The sequence below is a fragment of the Oculina patagonica genome, chromosome 3 (assembly GCF_052425735.1).
Source record: "Oculina patagonica isolate OP01 chromosome 3, crgOcupat, whole genome shotgun sequence".
Taxonomy (NCBI): domain Eukaryota; kingdom Metazoa; phylum Cnidaria; class Anthozoa; order Scleractinia; family Oculinidae; genus Oculina; species Oculina patagonica.
The window spans coordinates 26,657,134-26,676,852 of record NC_135760.1 but is presented as its reverse complement, the minus strand read 5'-3'; the positions used below and the strand labels follow the sequence as shown (position 1 = coordinate 26,676,852).

The window sequence follows — 19,719 nt, the reverse complement described above, 5'->3', positions numbered from 1 at the left end:
TTTTTGGCAACTTTTAATATTTCGAGCAACTTTTTCCCCTTCGAGCAACTTTTTTCCTCTCGAGCAACTTGTTGCATATTGAGCAATTTCCCGACCGAAGATCTCCGAAGACTATCCGAGTGTTGTTCAAAGACCGTGCGAACGTTTCCGAAGATTTATGAAGTTTGCCGAAGATTTTCGAGGAACATCTGACGACGTTTTAACTTTCGGCTCATTCTGCATAAAAACATCACAAAACTCGTCAGCAAACATGACGTCTTCGATATCATCACGATTTTTCTCAGTTAAAGAAATCCTTGTTATTTAACAAATTTTCCCCTTAATATGTTATTTAGATACTACATTTGTTGTAAAATTGCATAAAACTGCTTAGAAATCTTATCCTCTAAGGGAAGTTAGCATATATTTAGAGAAATTCTCTTCATTAGAAGCAGCGTTTTGGATTTTTTTGGGCAACTTTCGAGCAACTTTTATTATCAGAAGCAACTTTTTTGGAATTTTGGAGCAACATTTGAGCAACTTTTTGGGAAATCTCGAGCAACTTGTGGAAAACCCTACGTTTCGTATGCTAAGCTACATACATTTTCAAAAGTATGGCCGTTAAAACTTTTTGGCAACTATTTATATATTGTCATGGAAGGGGTCTGCAACCAAGACTGAGACGATTGATCTTCAGCATTACTTTAATAAATGTAATGACATTTAGGTTAATAAAGCAGCAACCTCTCACTGCCGACATTTATGCCGGCCTTTTATGTTTTGGCTTGTCTTAGGTGAATACTGGTTTTTAAAGTCTATATAAAAAAAAAACATCTTTGAAATACAAAACAAGCAGTACAACTGTCGGGATCCAGTAAACACTACTCGTCTATCAGCATGATCTAAGGACATAAAACACAAAACACGAGAGCAGCGTTTGAGAATTCAGCATGCAACCGACACACACACGTACGTAATGCAGACCTATATTTCTCTCAGTGTCCTGGGACTTAGTAATACTTTTCGTGCCCCTTACACAACGTATAAATTGTTATCTTGAATGTCGGCCATGGAGCCTGCAGTGGATAAGCTGGAAGCTTTGGTAAATATAACCTCCTTTTTTTGCTGTTTTAGATTCTTTTGTGTATCAAATCAACATTCGATGTGCATTCTACTACAATTTGTTTCTGTGACATTTTCGTGTTCAATTCAACGTTAGTACGGGAACATACTACACGCGTACTTCCTCAACACAACTTTAGTTGTTAAAAATTTTGGCGCCAAATACGAAAATTGAAAGCTACGATCCCTTTGAACAGTTACAAAAATGTAATGCTTTAACGGGTAAACTGGGGTATCGTATCTAATACGATAGGAAAAACACAATCAAAAAACATCATCATGCTTGGACAACAGCTTCAGCTCGAAAATTTGAAAATTGTGGTATTCCAAAAGGTTAATCTTAGTTCCGGGGGGAGGGGGACCCGGATGCGAATGCTTGTTTATAGATCTGACTAAATCATAAAAAAGTAAAGAAGCATGCAACTACCCATGACCAATAAATATTTGACTGATGCTTGACTGCAGAGCAAGCTGGAAATTATTCAAGTTTTTTTTAACCCTTAAAATCCTAAGCCCTGCCAAACAGTAACGCAAGTCGTTGCAAGCTCAACTTGCTTACAGACTTGCTTACAGACTTGTAGTAGTTGTTGGGTAGCTAAACGGACACGCAAGCTTAGTGGCAAGAGCACGCAACTGAAGTTTACAAAAAGTCACTTAAAATGCTATGAGGTGCAATAATTTCAGTATTTGAAGTAAACTGCAAAAAAAATGCGTTGACTTGCGATGGGTGGCCAAATGGTGAAAAAATTGCGTTAACTTAGGTGCAAATTTGAAAGTGAATGTAAGTCAATACAAGTGCACCCAAGTCCTCGCCAAACAGAGATGCAAGTGGACGCAAGTTTTCAACTTGCTTCTACTTGTGTTGCCGTTAGGTCAGGATGTAAAGGAGAATTTTCTATTTTTATAACTTGTGACTCACTGAAGGCGTGAACCCCGGCTGGCTATTTTTAGAAAATAATTAATGGTGACAAATGTCCAATTCAAATCAGTTTCAGAAGGCAGAGTCAGACCTCAACTACATCTCTCTCAGACTGGAAACAGAATTTTCGCAGCAGTTTGCAGACAGTGGTCAAGAGCAAGTGTGTTTTAATTTTCTATCTATATTCAGATAGTCCTTTTATAATTTAGTATGATTATTTCCCGTTTGCATTCTTTAAAAATTTATTTGTTTGAATACTTAGTAGTGTCACTACCACTAACTAAAGCTGAACCTGGTTCAAATTTACTGGTCAGTGGAATAACATGAACTGTGAAACATGATATGTGCAATATAGTTAATTATTAACTTGAATGTAGTAGGTTTTGTATCAACATGTGAAGCATGTTATGTAATTTACCAACCATTCAAAAGTGCTCCAAAAAATGAAGCTGAACTAATTCTGTTTAATTTTGCCAACATTTAGCTCAATCCCATCAAGCTCTTACAGAGAATAAACCAGGCCAAAACACGATTTAAATGTCTCTCTGAGCAAGCAGCCCACACAAATTCTCAGCAGCAGGTAGGCATGACAATTGATCGCAATTATGACACATTTTCTAAAATATTGTAAATTAAGGAAATAGTAACCAAAGTTAGGCAACCTGCTGTACTGGTCTTGCACATGATCTATACTATTAGATCTATGCTACCGGTATTATTCTTCTTTCTCCCTTTGAAAGCTTATGTGTGGAAAATCTCCACATTCAAGGTTTAAATAAAAAATATGACTTGCTCATTAAAAACGTCACAGTTATGTAGTAAATAACTAGTTATTCAATCCCATGTTTCAGTTATAGTATTAATAAATTTTTATTTTGCATAATGACAGTTAATACAGGCTGGACTCAGGGATCAAATGTTGGCCTGTCAAGATCTTTTACGCCACTCACAAAAATGTGCAGGACTCTTGGTATGTACAAAAGTCTAACAAAAGTTAGTTAGCTAGTTGACTTAGCAATATTGAGAAAAAATTGTGGCCTGTGTTTTATTGCAAAATATAATTTTTTCCCAAAAGGTTTTAGAAAAAAATGATGACGAACTATTTTTACAAGCATCAGTGTCTCGATTGAGGATAGGTATGTAAAATCAAAATTGACTTGTGATTACTGAAGTGTTTTTCTCTTGCATTTTTTTACTAAAAGTTCCACTAATTTTATCATGATTCCTGATTATTTTTTACTGACTAATAATAAAGTCTACTACTAAATAATTTTATTATTTCACCCAATCAAGAAACAGCCAGTTCAGAGCAGAGCACGGATGAGGAGGATAAAGAAAATAAGTCAGTTAGAGATGAGAATACACAACAACAAGGTACAGTGGGACCCTGACATAATGAACCCCTTTGTTTTAATGAAGACCTCAGTGTACTAACAATTTACTAATGGTAAAATGCATTGGAACAGAACTCCAACATAATGAGCCCTGGCTATATTTCACCTAAGGGTATTATGCAAATTAAATCAACAGAAGCATATTTTAACATTGTCATTTGGCATGATGAATTAATATAATTGCAAAAAAATCAGCATAAAAAATCTGTGCTTTAATAAGGCTTAGATGGATTTATGTCTAGAGTGCTGGAAACTTTTTGCAGAACTCTACAAATTGTTAATAGCAGTAACCTAAAATAAATATTTTACTCTCCAACGTGCTGTACATCATGTTGGGTGACCAATGACTGTTGGCTTTTTTATTAGGTGATAAACTTTTTATCTAAAAATTTGCAATGACTTCATGCCAAGTCCAGCTTGAGTAATCAAAGAATTTGACTGTATTAATTTTTCATTAAATAAAAATTTAGGGAACAGACAATGGTGTAACTAGCTATGAAATTACAACAACTAAAAACTTGTTTGCTTAAGGATTAACAGGTTGCCTATTGTCATTTCAGAAGCTGTTGTCAAACCCATTTACAGAGGAACAAAAGAACTTCTTCCCATTGAGGAAAAGGAGTTTTTAACAGTATCCAAGCTAGTAAGAGGCCGGGTAAAACTTCATGATGTTAACAAGGTATAAATGAGTTAATAAGTAATAATAAATAAATAATTATTTATTCGAACCACCTTCTGTAATTGACCACATGCACTAGTACTTTTCCAAAATACTAAAATTTTCCCAGTCAAATCACTTACAAATACCTGTAGTTGGAACCACTTGAAGGAACCACCTCTCCTATGCGACCCCAACAACTTTAAGGGCTGATAGTTTACACAATTTTAATTTACCAACTGCTAAGTTATTGAGTAACCATAACTCGACTTAAAATCGCATCTCAGATGTCTTACAGTAGTTTACTGGGAATAGTAGTAACTTACATAACATTCTCAATGACATGACCAACGCACCATAATTTTGCTGATCATTTATTTTTATAATTTTTATTTATCCAGACAATTTTTAGTTGACCTATTCCAACTTATATCAGTGTTTCAATCATCTGCTTCTTTTTAGGTTTACGAGGTTTTGTTTCATCATTTTAAGAAAAACAAAAACAGGTATAAATTATTTGCCATTGTAGCAGTGCTGTTGTTATATATTTGTGATTTATGCACAATACACAAACTGGCAGACATGCATGGCAGACCTACATGTGGTAGACCATTTACAGCCTCTCTTGTCCAGTTCTCATGCAATTCTTTTTCCCCATTAAATGATCAGAAAAAAATACAAGAAAAAAGGGGGCTTTGAACAGTCTAAAATGTAGCTGCTACAAGTGCACATCTGTAAGTCACAAGTGGTGTTCACTGCACATAAAGAGAAAGCAATGTTACATGAAATCCTGTACTCTGGACTTGATACAATGCTCATGAAAGTGCACGTACAGTATGTTTAAAAAAATCTGTGGTGCAGTATATATCATAGTATCCATTTTTCGCCCCAGAGCTGCCTGTCCCTCTGAGCTGGCGGGGCCTTTGCGTGGGCAAAAGGTGGCTCTGGGAACATGCTTTGATTGGCTAGTTTTTAATGAAGGAATTTAAAATATAGCCAATCAAATCAACCACTTTAATTCCCTTTGTTAAAAATAAGGGGGTGAATGTGAGAATGCATATAATAATATGTAGTGTATCATGTCAAGGCTTTTTAGCTTTTTGACTGGCTGAGGTATTTTCTAAGACACTGGGGATAATAACAGGGTTGCCACAGGTTAGGGAAAACTAAAATTCTTCAAGGTCAGGTAATTTTATTTTGGTCAGAGAAAATTGACATTTTGAATAAGACATTCACTTCTGTTGTTTCTGTGGTGGCACTTAAATGTCTCTGGGTTCGGGGGTTGGTGCAGTGCTCTAGTTGGCTCTCTGCTCCTCGTCGGCTTTGTCCCTGTTTGTTTCCCTGGATGTTGCCTCCCCTTGGCTTGTGCTGGTCAATATTTTTCTGGGGCTCACCGCCATTATTTGCAGTGGGTCTATAACAAAGTAACACCATTGATTTCATACAACTGATGGCTGGAAGAAACATTTCAGGTCAATGTGATCACTAATTTTTATTCATTTACATTTTTCCAGTACAAGTCTTACTCCTAAAGACATGACAAAAATGGGGCTAAAGGTCACTGGAGCAACTGGAGAAGCTAAACTAAAGGTACAAATTAATTATTATAAAGGTTTTAAGAAAAAGTGGGAAGGCTGTCTCTAGGGGGTAAAAAAGATAAAGTCTGTGTCCATGCCAAGTGGCCCATACAGCCGGAGCTTATCCTGGTTTCTGTAGCATTAAACGACTAAGAGTATTGCTACTCCCCTCTGGCTGGGATGCCAGTCCATCGCACTCGCCACAGGGTTACCCCCCAGCAGCAAATTCGCCGGTACCCATTTATACACCATGGTGAATAGAGGCACTGTGAGAGTAAAGTGTCTTGCACAAGAACACAACGCAACCCCTGACCAGGGCTCGAAACCTGGCCGTTTGACTCTGAGTCTGGCGCGCTAACCATCTGTGGCCCCAAACTATCAGTTCCGGAGGGCGGACCTTTCCCACCCACAACTAGTTTTAGGCCTCCGCGTCTCGCCTTCCCTTTTCAGCCGTAAAGAGATTTTTACAGTCTCATGGGTTTCCCTTTCTTTTCTCTACTTTAGTGATCCATTTTTAGTATTTGTGTATTTCATGGAAGTTCAGATTTTGTTTTTTTTTTTGTTTTATTTCTTTTTTCTCTAATTTATTTGAGACGAGAGCACTCTGTGAGCTCTTCCAATCCGTTATTATTATTATTATTATTATTATTATTATTATTATTATAAGCCACTGCACCTCCCATCTCTAGGGGGTCTTGGCACAAATTCCTGTAGACAATGCAGAGTGACTATGAATAGTTTACCGTTCAAAATAGGGCCTGTTGATACAGGAATCAGGATAAGAAAGCTTCAAACTAAGTTTGAAGCAAAAATTAAATTATTTCTACATGAAGAAGCATCTAAAGTATACAATTCTTCACATCCTCCCAACAGTAGTGAATTTTACGTTCTTTCCTTTCAGGTTCTCAGAGCATTAAAGGTCATTGTCATTGACAACAAAGGAGCTGTTAAAATGGCATGATTGCAGGTTTCTGGAGACAAGAAAAGTCCAACAAGAAAATACCATACAACAAGCAGTCAAATAGTTTATATTTATCACCATGTGAATACCATGATTATCTATCCTTTCTTGTGCCACAGGGTACAACAGGGTGAGACGAAAATAGAAAGTCAGCTTGCCCTTCGGGCGCCTCTTTCTCGCCCGAGCTCTGAGGCTGCCGTATCATAATCGTTCTTCCTTTGGCATTCAGCATTCTCCACACACACATGGGCCGCTCCCTCTCATTTTCTTGCTCATCTCCCCTCATCGCCTTGTCGGTGGTCGCCGGACTTCTCTCTCGTGGCTCTCCTTTCTCCCTCCGTTACTCATCTGTTTTCCCATTGTCGACTCCGGCGTGTCGTCGGACGGCCCCATCCTCTTGTCTGTCACTTTTTTCTGGGTTGTCTCTTTTTCTTGCCGTGGTTGCTTGCCCTCGGGCCTCGTGTCGTGTTCCGCGGATTTCTCTGCCCCGGGCTTCGGACGCCTTGTCGCCCCTGGTACAAAGTATGTAAATATGGCTAACAATGTTAATTTTTTCTTATGAAAAATCTAATCATAAGTGTGGTCATTACATTTTGCCCAGTTCCTCAGTAGGGAGCTTAAGCACAGGTGTTTCTGAGCCAGGGACGACAACTGGAAGCTTAATTTTTTCCTCTTTGGTGTGTGTTATCAACTGTATATCCATCACATAAAGTTACAAATGCTTAAAAGGGGGCTTTCCAACTCATTTGAGGAGTTGAGAATGTGCCAAAAAAAAAAAATAACTGCAGTGGTCTTCTAGTTGCTGTCTATGGTTCAAAAATTGTCTTCTTAAGCTCTCTAGTATCAGAACCCAGTGCGTTCAGTTCAAAAATGTCTTCTTAAGCTCTCTAGTATCAGAACCCAGTGCGTTCAATAAGCACCAACAGACAACAAAGAGTCAGTTACTCTGCAAGTGTTGGCTACTTCACCAGCTTAATGAGTTTCAGACAGTCAGTTGCTCCACTCAAATCAGCTGCCTACTTTAAAATTAACTGAAACCCATGAGAACCAAGAAAATTATGTTTGGAAAGCATGCAAGATATAACTCTAAATTATTTTATAATTTAGAAAGCACACAGTAAAAACAACCTGATACTGCCTAATATTGTACATGTACCTATTAAACTGAGCCATAACTGAGAATGTAACTCCTTGTAATCAATCTAGAATAATTTGCACAGTTTCTCCAAGAGATCTTAGGTGCCTTACAACTCCCAACATTCAAATCAATCCACGTCAGCATTTAAAGTCTTCTGTTATTAACTTTTCTGGGATATATCTATTAAAGTTTTAAGTATGGGAGATTAACAGAGGGCAAAATTCAAATAACGCACTACTTTAAGGAGTGGAAGCAATTGAGAAAAATAAAAAAAATATCTGGTTCTCAGTATTTTTCTTGTCATCATTTTGTTATCTTAATAGACCTCTGTAGCTTTGCTTGTCTGTTTTTTCTTTCCTCAAGTATCTTTGTGGAGATGAATAATCTTCCGTAGACAAAGTACAATTTATTTTCTAGAGAACTTCACATGATCTGAAACGGCAGTTTACATACAAAGTTTTAAAGAGGTCTTTTTTTGATGACTACTTACAGCTTGGTTTAAAGCACTTCTTTACTTCCTTACTTTCAGATAACTTCTTTATTCCACAGTCTGTATTACTCAGTGTAGACAAACTGCACACAACAGCATACAAAATGTAGTTTTTCCTGTTAAACATTTCTCAGTCAGTCTCTTCACAGATCTGCCGCCACACCTCTTCAAGTAGAGCCATGACTCTCCTCAGGCCACCACTGTGGTATTGAAGCTACAATTTCCACATCTTTGTCCTCCTTATTCTTTATAAACAGTCCCTCATCTTTCTTTAACATCTCCAGCCTCATCAGCCCCACGCCATACTGTCCGTAAATCATGCAAATCTTGCCAGCAGCTTTTCCTTGTGAAGTCCTCACCCTTGAACCTGCTTCAAAGTGACTTGAATCAGCTTTAGGATCCATTAATTTAAATGGTACTGTACGTTTTCTTATGACTCCAGTGTGGTGTGTTCTGGCTATTAATTCTTGCCCGAGATAGCAGCCTTTATGAAATGACACTGTAAGAAAAACAATTATCCCATGTAAACAAACTGTAAAACAAAACAAAAAGTTTAATTCAGAGAACATCTAGTTTCAGGAGAGATATCCATTCTCTGAAATGCAGTTGGGTAAGGTACTTCACTCTCATAAGGCCTCCACTCCCTAGGGTGGGGGGGGGGGACTCCCATATGAAAGGGACAGGGATGCTTGTCGTCTTGCTTAGGGGTATAAATTTCAGACTTTAGGTCTCACTTAGGGTGTTCTGGGCAAAATGGCAATATTTTTAGCTGTCAGGGTCACGTTTAGGGTTACACACGAAGAAATATACAAATATAAAATTAATTCTCTTTCAGAACTTTGGTATCTTTGAAGATGATTTCCAGTCCGTACTGCGCAATCTCCGCCTGCAATGTTTGTGAGTCTCACAAACAGAAGAATGTTTACTAGCAAAAATAAAAATTCCGGGACAAAACTTACCTTTTTCTTCATTATTCATGTCAGATATCCTTGCAAAACAATAATAACGAGTACAAGAAGCTTGACAGTATTTCAAACGGACGTTTTAGCTCATCGTGAATTCTTGAACGAAACGATCCGTAATGGCGAACTAAAAAACTTCATGTACGCTATCACCGAAGTGTAACGTTTCAACGAATTCAAAACAAAAATGAAAACAAACCCTGAGTCTGCGCAGTACGGACTGGAAATCATCTTTAAGGGGTCTAAAATAGCTTCAGCTACGCCCAGATTGGTCTCTTTTAGGGGTTATTTTCAAAATTTCCAATGAGCATCCCCGTCCCTTTAAGGACGGTGCCTCCTATTGTTACTGCATCGAACACACTGGACGCGTGCGCTTTTGATTAATTTGCTCGCTCAAAACGACGAACTCAACTACGCGACCAAGCACGCGACTAAAAATTAAGAAAGATTTCTGCTGCCACGAAATCCAGTTTATGGACATATACTAAACCAGGTACAGCAGAAAAGCAACATTTTAGTTACCATTTACCTATAAAAATGGCTCACATTAACAGTTAAAAACAAATCGCTTAAGGCTCAAACATAACTCGCAAACTGCTAACTACATATGGCGTGCGCGCGCGAGATGCAAATATTTAACTCGCTAGGGAGGGGAAAGGAAAAATGTAATAGACCCCAAAAACGATTCGATAGAGCTTGAAAAGAACTCGTATAACTTTTAAAAACGCGCTGTGACCCCAACTTTTTATAAAATGGAAGTGATAAGTATATAGAGCACATGTTTAATTTGTCATTAAGTGAAAAAAAATTTAGGCCAATTTTCTGGCCGTGCAAGTGAGAGCTGCTAGAGTCAAAAATGGCTCAAACGCAATTATATTGTTACCTTCAAAGCTCTCCATCAACAATCTCCTATCTACATTCAAGATTTGTTAACGCACTACCAACCTTCAAGAACCCTCCGATCATCACACTCTTCACGCCTTAACCCTGTCAAATTCCACCTTAAGTCGTATGGGTCTCGAGCTTTTGCTGTTTCGTCACCTGAACTCTGGAATAGTCTACCTCTTTTTATCCGCTCATGTGACAATTTAAGTTCTTTTAAATCAAAACTCAAAACTTATCTTTTTAAAAAAACTTATTACTCTTAGCGATTTTACTTTTTATTACTTTTAATGTACATTTTTAATTTTTAAGATTTATTCAGCGAATTTTTATAGATTTGTAAAGCGCCTAGAGCGGACCTGGATAGGCGCTATAAAAATGATTTATTATTATTATTATTATTATTATTTTTTTTATTATATTGTTAATAAAATCGTGGATCACGTAGTTTCAAAGACATTATTTGTTAGTTATTTTAAAGATTTTTATATTTAATGTTGATTTTGTTCATGAAAAACCAATTTGAAATGGAATTTGCAAGGAAATTTTATTTTATTTTACGTTTTCTTTAAAATGCCACGTCAGCACTTTTTTCCTGTTTTCAAACCTAATTATCTTGAAAATTTGCGTGGCTACCCCCAATTTTCTTTTTGGATTTTAATAGCCCTTGGTAACATCTACAGTCTTGCATAGTCTTTGGCCAGGCAAAATTACTTCCTTATTAGTAGGCACCGTCCTTAATATGGAAGTCCCCCCTCCCCCAGGCTCCACTCCACTCATGTGTCTGCCCTTTCACTTGTGCTCCACTTGCACTTCTTGCCAATCCGCAACAAGTTTTGCAAAAATAAACCATGTTCTGCAGGCTACCCAGGTGTATAAAATGGGTAAAATTGAATTTAACTCTGGGGATACATGTAACCCTGCAATGGTCTAGCACCCCATCCAGGGTGGGGCAGAAATACCGGTAGTCCTAGTCAGGGTGTTTTACTAAAAAAAAAATTGTGCAACTAATTTCGCAACAATGCAACAAATTTTGAGTCAAGTTGTAGGAAACCTTTACAAGTGAAAATTGATTAATAGGCACTGTATTTCCAGGAAGCATTTCTTTCACACCTTTGCACACTCCCAGGTCCTCCCAGTTTGACTCGAAAAATGGCAGGGGTGCGGAGGGAAGGATGAGACCTGTACAGGGCATTCTTGAAATTATTGCATATGAGTAATAAAATTTATACCTCCATTAAGATAGGCAATATTGTATTCCAGGGGCATGGCACTTCCAGGCGGTATTTCATCCACACCCTCGCACACTCCCAGCTTGGTCCTATGCACATCGTACTCAAAGGTATCCCCAGTCTCGTAGACATCTTCAAAACAGACACACGGACTTGAACCCTTGGGTAACACCATGCGAAATCCTAGCTGCTCAAGTCTAGGATCCTTCTCAAACACGGAAATATCAGAACTACTAGACGCGTCTTTGAGGTCTACCGCACCTGAAGGTGAAAACATTACCCAAGGCTCGTAATCTTCCGCGTGAATAATGTCCACTTTCGCTCGTAGTTTGAACATCTTCAAATGCTTCGTCAGGTCAGGTATTGCGTTTAAATCACACTCCAGAAAATACGCCGGAACGTCCTCACTGTCTCCTTGTTTGTAAAAGACGACGTCGTATAATGTGCGACCACTAGCGTTCAAGAACATAGCATACAATGTTTTTCTTTCCTCATCGTTGTGGAAAGACTCTACATCGTTTGTAACGAGACCTTGTAAAAACTTGACGGTGTCTCTACCTTTTACTTTTAAAAGCCCTCTTTTTCGCAGCTGAGAACACCTCACATCTCCAGAGCATTTTTCTAAGACTTGCGTTGCGAATAGCCGACTGCTATACTGTTGAAAAACTTTGACATATTGCTTTATCCCAATGCTGCGACTGAGCGCACGAACCGCCATCTTACTTTTGGCCCCAGTTTCCCCATGGCCAGCAACTGGTCATTGCACAGGCTCCCCAACCCATGTTCGTGTGGTTACAGCTTGCCGTTTCCTCTCTCCTCTGAAGAGGCTCCTTTAGTGGGGGAAGGCGAAAAACACGGGGGGAGGAAGGCGAAAACACTTACTTTTCACCTCTCCCCATTTCCCAGCCGTACAAAACACTAAAGAGGCCTCTGCGGAGGTGATAGGGCCGTTTCCCTTTCTGGGGAGGGCATTGGCGATAATTTTGACTAATTTCAGTAAACGATTGCACAAATTGTCCTGGCTGGTGGTTGGTTTCAGAGCCAAGGAGAAAAAATTTAAATTTATTGTCAGAATCACAAGTATTCCGGATAAATTTATTAAAAAACAAGAAATTTGTTTCCTGTAGTGTCAATTTAATTTCACACCACAAGAGGAAATCATAACTTACTCTAATGTTTGTGATTACCCTTAGTCTAAAATACATTCCCTCCTGGGAAAATACCCAAGATAAATATTATGAGTGGGCTCTACATGCTTCATGTCCATTTAATTAAAGTTTTTTAATCCATATAGCTTCATGTTAAGTGTCAAGGGTTACTCCAAAAAATCCACAAATTATAGAAAAATATATATTTATTATAAATTTGCAAGTCTGAGCTGTGTACTATTATTATTGTTTGTAGTAAAAAAGCTCCTAGTACACACTTACTAATCAGACCTTATCAAAAACTGTTTAATCAGTTTATTGTGTAACATGTAAAATATCAACTTGCATAACCTTGAATATAATCATTAACGCATTATTAAATTTTATAAATTTCAAGACCTTAATTTTCTCCTTTATCTAAAAGCCAAATTAATGATACTGGCTATTGAATAAAACTGTTTTTGAAACTTCACACAGATAAAAGTGTATAAAAAATTGAAGTCACTTGTCTATTTCATAAGTTTCACTTATTAATAAAATTTCAAAGCATTGGCTGACATTATTACAGCAAGGCGCCCAAAAGTGTGACCACGTTTAATTTATTCACATTCTTCCATGCAGATTTAATCCAATCAGAAGTCAACTGGAACCTGTCCTTGGCTTCTGATTGGATGGTAATTGCACGAAAGAATGTGAATTAATTAAAGGTGTTCACACTTTTGGGCGCCTTGCTGTAAACAAACTGAATTTTAAAAAAGTTAAATTTTATTACCAGGACTTACATCTGAAATTCACAGTCCTGATTAATTGGACATTTTCTAAAAATTAAAATTTGTTTATCTAATTAACAAAGGACTTGGAGTGTTTGGGGAACAAGCCATTGGAGATAAACTCTGAAATAAAAGATAGATAAATATATAAGTAATTAATATAGTTTTAGTTATGCACTACATGAAGTTATGTAATAACATAAAACCAACTAAACTTATATTTCTTGAAAGTTGACAAATAATAATATAATAATTATAATAATTCCTGCAAATAAACAGTCGGTCATCAGACATTGGCCGACCAAAATTTGCTCATGCCCAATGAGATCCCAATTGTGGTCAGACATCAGTGATGTCTGGACAAGTTTTTGATTGTAAATCATTTTACGGCAACGATGAATAAAACATCCAACCAAGATGGAGTCTTAGTAATACATATGTCCTTTCAAGTGAAAAAATTTATTTGCAGCCATGTAATTCACATAATCGTATGATTATCTATAACAAAATTCTTGATTTTGATTGGTTCTGCGTGCGCCTATTTGTCGTGTAATCTGGGCTCAATCACATGAGTGTCCAATTACAGGTATCCAATTTGAGCAACTTCAAATTGGATACCTGTAATTGGACACCCACTCCATTCATACGTCAATCATGTGCATTTGAATGGGTTTTTATCTTGCTGTTTTCCTACTTTTTTACAACCATTTGAATTTATCTTTAACTTTTTCTCACAAAAAAAGTTGTCAAAGACTTCCTCACCTCAAATTTTGTTATTGATAGATTAATAAGTAATTGGACCTCGCATCATTCAATTCAGGGAGTATTTGTGCTCGTAATTTCAAATCGGCCTCTCGCTGTGCGCTCTGCCAATTTTGAAATTACTCGCCCGACTACTCTCTGAATTGTACTTCACTCAGTCCAATTACTATTACTAAGTACAGGTAATCATATGGTTGCTCTTGTTCAATTTGGAATTAATTTGCAGAAGTGAGTTTTTCAAAAAGCTGAAATTGCACGAGCCGCTTTCAATCGCAGAAATCGTGCTTACAAAATCCTGTCTATTCATTAGACAAAAAGTAAGATTTGAGCCCCGCGATACAATGGTAAAAATTAACTTTGTCAGTGGTCAGCTTAAAAAAAAAACACATGACCTCGATGAGGTGTACACCTGAGCCTGGGATATGGAATGTGATACTGGTCAGCGGATACCTTGTTTTGACAGCTGTCATTTGACCATAACATGGATGTCCAATTTCCTATTGTCTTTCAGCCAATCATAATTCAGAGTATCAATGTGTAATTTGCACTGGTGTTACAACTGAACTGCACTGCTCTCAGCCAATCAGAATCAAGTAATTTTTTCATGAATATTATTATAATAATGATAGAAAAATTAAAGATATTTATACGTACTTGTCTTTTTTGTTTTCTTGTAGGCGAATCTGGTGAAGAATAAGGGTGAGCATGCTGTAAAAAGAAATAGCAACATGTTATCTACAACAAGAAAATGTTTGTATAGTGCTGTCATGCATCGTATAAATCACTGAAAATAACGGTGGTACATATGTACACTGTATGGTTTCCATTTTTTTATGCAATGTTTCATTAGGTTTATAAAGAAATATGTTCCACTTAATTATATAATAAATAAGTACTTTACCATCTGGACTTCCTCAGAATCATTAAAAACTTGAACTGCAGTACCATTGATGGTCTTATTACATGTATCTGGCATCACATTACATAATCCTATGCACATCAAAGTTACCTGGAATTTTCTCCTGAGTGCCCTAGTCATCATTGGTGTCAGACCCGTTCCATGTTCACAGTTTTTGCCTGACACTAGAGGAGTTCCACCAGGACTTCGTGTAATATTAACTTTGCGCAGGTTATGCCTCATTACCACCATTTCTTCAGGAGTTCTGTTTTCATTGATGAATGTATTAAACAGAAATATTTTTTCCAGTAAACAAAAGTTTTAACTTTCTACGTAAACAACACAATCAAATCTTTACATCAGCTAAAAATCAGTTATTGTGACAAGTTAACAATATATTGATATTTTTACAATTTCTGGTAACCTTGAGTTTCTCTTGATCTTAAAAACTCTTTCAGTAATAATTTTGAAAGATTTCATAACCCAAGGTCACTCACATGGTAAATATAAACTTTAATGCCGCTAATTATTGTACATTCCTGTGTAATAACACATTGACAACAGATGCACACATCCAATGAAATGATTGTATTTAGAACTGTGGTTAACCGTAATGATCAGTTTAAAGGCAGTGTTCTCCCTAGGTATTTAAGGCCAGGTGGGCCGCCTAGCTAGCTTGATTCACAGGAAAATCGTTGCTGCCTGGCTTAAAAATTGAAGATGTAGTTCACAACATAACCCTTAACTGTTTGAGATCTGGAACGGGAATTCCTATCCATAAGCAAAGACGAAATCACTTTTTTAAGTACTGTGTTTTCGCACCTTTAATATCCTTATAAAAGTCATTTACCCTTGCATTAATGTGTTTAAATCTGTGAGTGTGATGCATTCGTTTTGTTGAGCAGAAGCTACCTTAGCTTTATCAAACTGCTACAGAAACACAACAGCACTTCAAGGTGTTGTACATGGAATACTAAACAAAGTTCTCGTGTTCGTTTAAAGAATGGTGAACTCAGCCGACTTGGGTTGCTCAGAAAGGAAAACTAAAATTAGCAAATTTTACTCTGGAAAAAAGACAGAAAAGTGTCATAGTAACGTTGGGGAACAAGTTCCGCAAATCAGGTTTTGACGGCATTTAAAAATCACAGTCAGAATATCACCTGGCCTTCCCAAAATCCTAGGGAGAACACTGAAAGGATATGAAACAAATTTTTACCTTAATTTAATTTTTTCCATCTCTGTTTCTGCCTTTGTTCTTTTCAATGTCACATTCTTTATCTCCCTCAAAGAAATAACACATTGTACATCACTTTTTTGGTTAAGCTTCTTCTCTGAAGGCTTTCGACTAGGTTGCAACTTGAAGCCCATTGTTTCAGATTCAGGTTCAGCGTTTTCCTTGTCCATTTCAACAACTTGCTTCACTTTTCTCAACTTGACTTTCTTCAGGTCATCCAGGGTCACTAAACTCCTTGTTGGCTTGTTTCTGTTTTCCTTTGGATCAGTGGTTTTAGATCCAGTCTAAAAACCAAACATAATATGTTTTATACAGTGGTTGATCCAGACCTTCAGGAAAGTGGGGGGCCAGATTATCTAGACCCTGAAAAAAGAGGGGGCTACTCTTGAAAACAACTTTTCTCGGCCCTAATTTGGGCCTCAGTTTGGTAAAAAACAGGCTCCTCCCCTAGATCTGTCACTGTCACTGTTATATAATACATGTATGTCTTCTTTTATTAATAATATTTCTTACCGGTTATAACTGGAATGACTAAGCGGCATCATAGGCATGCAATGTGTGCTAAGAGCTATGTAGCTGGAGCTTCTGTATGCATTGCCTCTCTGTGATGTTATTCAATATGAGGCAGCCTGCAGTATATATTTAAAATATCTCACTCTAATTTAAAAAATGTCCTTGGGTGTGAAGGAGATTCTCCCTATTGTACACTATAATCAAATGGAAGGCCAAACCCATAATTATAATAAGTTGTTTTGTGCACCACTCACAAATGAGGACAAAACAATGTCTTTACCCACGGTGGGTCAAGACCTGTAATCCTGTTTTTGCAACAGAGAAAATTGGCAAGTTAAACATAAATTTATGCAAAATGTAAACTACATTCTTTGGTTTTCAGGTTAACGTTATGTTGCCAGCCTGAGGGTACTTACAGCTGTATCAACAAATCAATACCGAGTTTAGTATAAATCCTGTTAAAAATGTTTTAGAACCTTGTAATAAGTTTTATTTGAGGACCTCCCTGAAAACCACTCCATGTGATGGGAGCCTCCTCTTGAAAAATTATTTATTATTAATCATAACAGATACTAAGTTACATGCATTTGCTAAGTAATCATAAAATGTACATACCTGTTTATTCTTGAGGAATGCTAGTGGAGGTGCAGCTGGAGGGAGAACAGGAGGGGGTGGGGGTGGGGGTGGTGGAGGAGGTGGTATTTTTAAGGGAAGACTGGGTGGTACATGTCCTTGTTGTGTTGTTGATCCTGTGGATGAACCTCCACATGAACAGGCTGTCTTCTGGAACAAAAAGAGGAAACATTTGATATCATACAGTAATAGAATATATAAATGGCTTGATTTATACTGGATGATGATGATCAATCTGGATAAACTTGCATTTTACATGTAATTTAAAGGCATTTAATTTGCATTTTTAGTTCATCTGTAAATCCGCCTGTGTAATAAATGGGGGCAAACAGATGGATTATCCATCCAGAAGAACTACCCGTTCGTCTGCCTTGACCATCTTAGTAGATTAGTTTGTCTGCATGGATCATCTCTTTCTGGTAAAAATCAACTGAGCCATTTTTTTTTTTTTTGGGGGGGGGGGGGGTTGGATTTTTTTAAAACAATTACTAATTAAAACTGGTTTAAAAAAATTCAAACCAAAAGGAGCATTTAAAAATGTATCCAGAACATCATTTTCCATTAATTAAAAGTAGATGGCTACTGGCCAAAATTGCCATCAACTTATTACTTTGGCTGGCTACCCGTACTATCGGCTATTTTTCTGATTCATGGCAAAATTAGCCAACAACTCCAACAATAAAACCATCAGTCACTTTAAAATGTTGTGACAACCCCGTTAATAAAATTTATTGATTTAATAATTATTTTTTATTAATTTAATTGTAAGGGACACTCTCACAAATGAGAAAGGTGGAGTCAGCAGAGAGAACTTCCTAGGACAGAACTTTTAAAGGAAATTAAAACTAGTATGGTTATTATTATTAATAAAGTCTGCATACAGTGTACCGGTACATGTATACATGTACCTGGAGAGGCCAATGGTTTATCAAAAATATTGTTATTAATATTTTTTATAAATACCTTGGCGAGTTCAGATTTCAGTAATTTTACTTCCTCCTCCAAATTTTCCATCCTTTTCATCATTTCCTCAAAGTGGGTTGTTTTGTTACTGTCAGTTAAAGTCAGCTGATCTTTCTCAGCTAGTAAAAACTGTTTATAAACAATAACAAAAGAAAAAAATGAATATTATGAGCACAGGATCTAGAAGTAAAGAGCTCGTGACACCTGTAACCAGGGTCTGGAAGGGTATTTTCGGGATCCGGGATTTGACCAAAATACGGTGCGGGATTCGGGAAAAAGCAAAATATCAAGACGGGATACGAGATTTGACTGCTCCCCGGGAAGCGGGATTCACCAAAATTTGGGCATGGGATGCGGGATTTTTTGCCTGTCTGTCGGGAATTCGGGAAACCGTCACGACCCGAATAAACATTCAACCGGCGAAAGCTAAAGCAAATCAACCAGGCGAGTGCTAAGTGGTGTCTCCTTGAAACTGTCAAGTAAGCGCCAGATGGGCACACAGCAGAGAGTATTTTGTTTCAACTGGACGCAAGATGCATGACAATATCTACATTTTACATTATATTTTTATCGACGCTTTTGCAGAAAATAGACTTCTTATGCATTTTTGAGGGAAAAAAAACGGGATTCGGGATAACCATGGAAAAAGTGCGGGATGTGGGATTCGCGTGAAAAAGGAGCGGGAATGCGGGATGAGGACCTCCCCTTCCAGACCCTGTGTAACTTGACTTAGTTAAATTATACAAAGGCAGACCATAACAAGGCAATTATGAATTCCAACTGTACTAACCTTCCCTAGCGTTTGCAATCCACAACCAAAGATTCGTTTGAGCCAGTTTAGAAGAAGAAACACATTTCGTATTGACCTAAAACACTCCATTGTTGAACGTTGAAACATGCTTGCGATAGTCTGCAGTCGAGAAAACATTGTGCTTACTCCATAGAATTTATTCCAACCTTTATCAGGTGAAAAAGTACAAGAGGATAAATTGCAGGTCGTTTCGCTTCCGGAAGAGCTCGATTTTTCACGAGAAATTAATTCCAGCATCTTGCAATTCATCGTGTTTGATAGCTTGACTTGTGATCCATCAACTTCCTTTGAAATCTTTGTCTGGTTTAGTCCATGTCCACGGGTTTTTCGTCTCTTTCTCTGTTTCCTTGAATTTGTAGAACCCCAGTTTTGCTTCGTTTGAAAACGCTTTCTCTTTCTTCCCATGGTCAAAATTAAACTTTGAAAGCACACTTTCTTGCTCCTGATATAGTTCTGTAACAAATGTATTAGAAATCAGCTCGATTCTATGGAGGCATGTTAACGAAAACTGGAAAACTGTTATAAAATTTGAAGAAGAAATCAAAACATCAACTTGAAAATCACTGAACTGTTCGAATTTCGCCTCCTGGAAAATATTAGCCAATCAGATTTGACTATTGTTTACTAGGAACCAGACTCCCACTTTTTCACGGTCCTTCGTTGCAGAGTTTTC

At 37.3% G+C, this 19,719-nt stretch overlaps 4 protein-coding genes and 1 long non-coding RNA gene across 7 annotated transcripts in view; 2 read left to right on the top strand and 3 right to left on the bottom strand.

Annotated features, from left to right (window-relative positions):
• The window catches only part of LOC144647262 (RNA N(6)-adenosine-methyltransferase mettl16-like), a 176,192-nt gene that overhangs the window by 47,419 nt on the left and 109,054 nt on the right, over nucleotides 1–19,719 (top strand). The gene's annotated exons all lie outside the window — the stretch shown is intronic.
• On the top strand, nucleotides 672–6,730 carry LOC144647299 (SKA complex subunit 2-like). 2 transcript variants are annotated; one of them, XM_078507084.1, is made up of 10 exons: nucleotides 672–1,081; nucleotides 2,091–2,180; nucleotides 2,505–2,600; nucleotides 2,910–2,990; nucleotides 3,096–3,160; nucleotides 3,324–3,394; nucleotides 3,975–4,093; nucleotides 4,535–4,578; nucleotides 5,587–5,662; nucleotides 6,551–6,730. In XM_078507084.1, the coding sequence occupies exons 1-10, from the start codon at nucleotides 1,040–1,042 to the stop codon at nucleotides 6,608–6,610; spliced, it is 744 nt and encodes a 247-aa protein (XP_078363210.1). In that variant the 5' UTR covers nucleotides 672–1,039; the 3' UTR covers nucleotides 6,611–6,730. The 2 variants fall into 2 exon arrangements, with proteins under 2 accessions (XP_078363210.1, XP_078363209.1); XM_078507083.1 differs by having other exon boundaries at nucleotides 674–1,081; nucleotides 3,096–3,156; nucleotides 3,314–3,394.
• Nucleotides 5,546–6,555, bottom strand: LOC144647309 (uncharacterized). Its single transcript, XR_013569565.1, has 2 exons — nucleotides 6,326–6,555; nucleotides 5,546–6,024 (listed from the first exon to the last, which is right to left on the bottom strand). It is a non-coding gene; the product is annotated as an uncharacterized LOC144647309 (long non-coding RNA).
• Nucleotides 7,132–12,113, bottom strand: LOC144647274 (iron-sulfur cluster assembly factor IBA57, mitochondrial-like). Its single transcript, XM_078507057.1, has 2 exons — nucleotides 11,315–12,113; nucleotides 7,132–8,737 (listed from the first exon to the last, which is right to left on the bottom strand). The coding sequence occupies exons 1-2, from the start codon at nucleotides 12,030–12,032 to the stop codon at nucleotides 8,406–8,408; spliced, it is 1,050 nt and encodes a 349-aa protein (XP_078363183.1). The 5' UTR covers nucleotides 12,033–12,113; the 3' UTR covers nucleotides 7,132–8,405.
• Nucleotides 12,482–19,604, bottom strand: LOC144645763 (uncharacterized). Of its 2 annotated transcripts, none has more exons than XM_078505310.1 (7): nucleotides 19,026–19,604; nucleotides 18,236–18,364; nucleotides 17,255–17,419; nucleotides 16,109–16,410; nucleotides 15,004–15,157; nucleotides 14,649–14,702; nucleotides 12,482–13,355 (listed from the first exon to the last, which is right to left on the bottom strand). In XM_078505310.1, the coding sequence occupies exons 1-7, from the start codon at nucleotides 19,449–19,451 to the stop codon at nucleotides 13,299–13,301; spliced, it is 1,287 nt and encodes a 428-aa protein (XP_078361436.1). In that variant the 5' UTR covers nucleotides 19,452–19,604; the 3' UTR covers nucleotides 12,482–13,298. The 2 variants fall into 2 exon arrangements, with proteins under 2 accessions (XP_078361436.1, XP_078361434.1); XM_078505308.1 differs by having other exon boundaries at nucleotides 12,484–13,355; nucleotides 17,255–17,422.

What these genes read in the sequence shown, in the direction of transcription:
- LOC144647299 (XM_078507083.1), top strand. Translation starts at nt 1,040, where the DNA reads ATGTCGGCCATGGAGCCTGCAGTGGATAAGCTGGAAGCTTTG. An exon ending in ACACAAATTCTCAGCAGCAG is followed by an intron (nt 2,601 to 2,909) that starts GTAGGCATGACA and finishes GCATAATGACAG; the next exon opens with TTAATACAGGCTGGACTCAG. An exon ending in TGAGAATACACAACAACAAG is followed by an intron (nt 3,395 to 3,974) that starts GTACAGTGGGAC and finishes TTGTCATTTCAG; the next exon opens with AAGCTGTTGTCAAACCCATT.
- LOC144647274 (XM_078507057.1), bottom strand. Translation starts at nt 12,032, where the DNA reads ATGGCGGTTCGTGCGCTCAGTCGCAGCATTGGGATAAAGCAATATGTC. An exon ending in TATTGCCTATCTTAATGGAG is followed by an intron (nt 8,738 to 11,314) that starts GTATAAATTTTA and finishes TTTTTCTTACAG; the next exon opens with TGTCATTTCATAAAGGCTGC.
- LOC144645763 (XM_078505308.1), bottom strand. Translation starts at nt 19,451, where the DNA reads ATGGGAAGAAAGAGAAAGCGTTTTCAAACGAAGCAAAACTGGGGTTCT. An exon ending in TGAAATCTGAACTCGCCAAG is followed by an intron (nt 17,423 to 18,235) that starts GTATTTATAAAA and finishes TTTTTGTTCCAG; the next exon opens with AAGACAGCCTGTTCATGTGG. An exon ending in CACTCAGGAGAAAATTCCAG is followed by an intron (nt 14,703 to 15,003) that starts GTAACTTTGATG and finishes TTCTTTTTACAG; the next exon opens with CATGCTCACCCTTATTCTTC.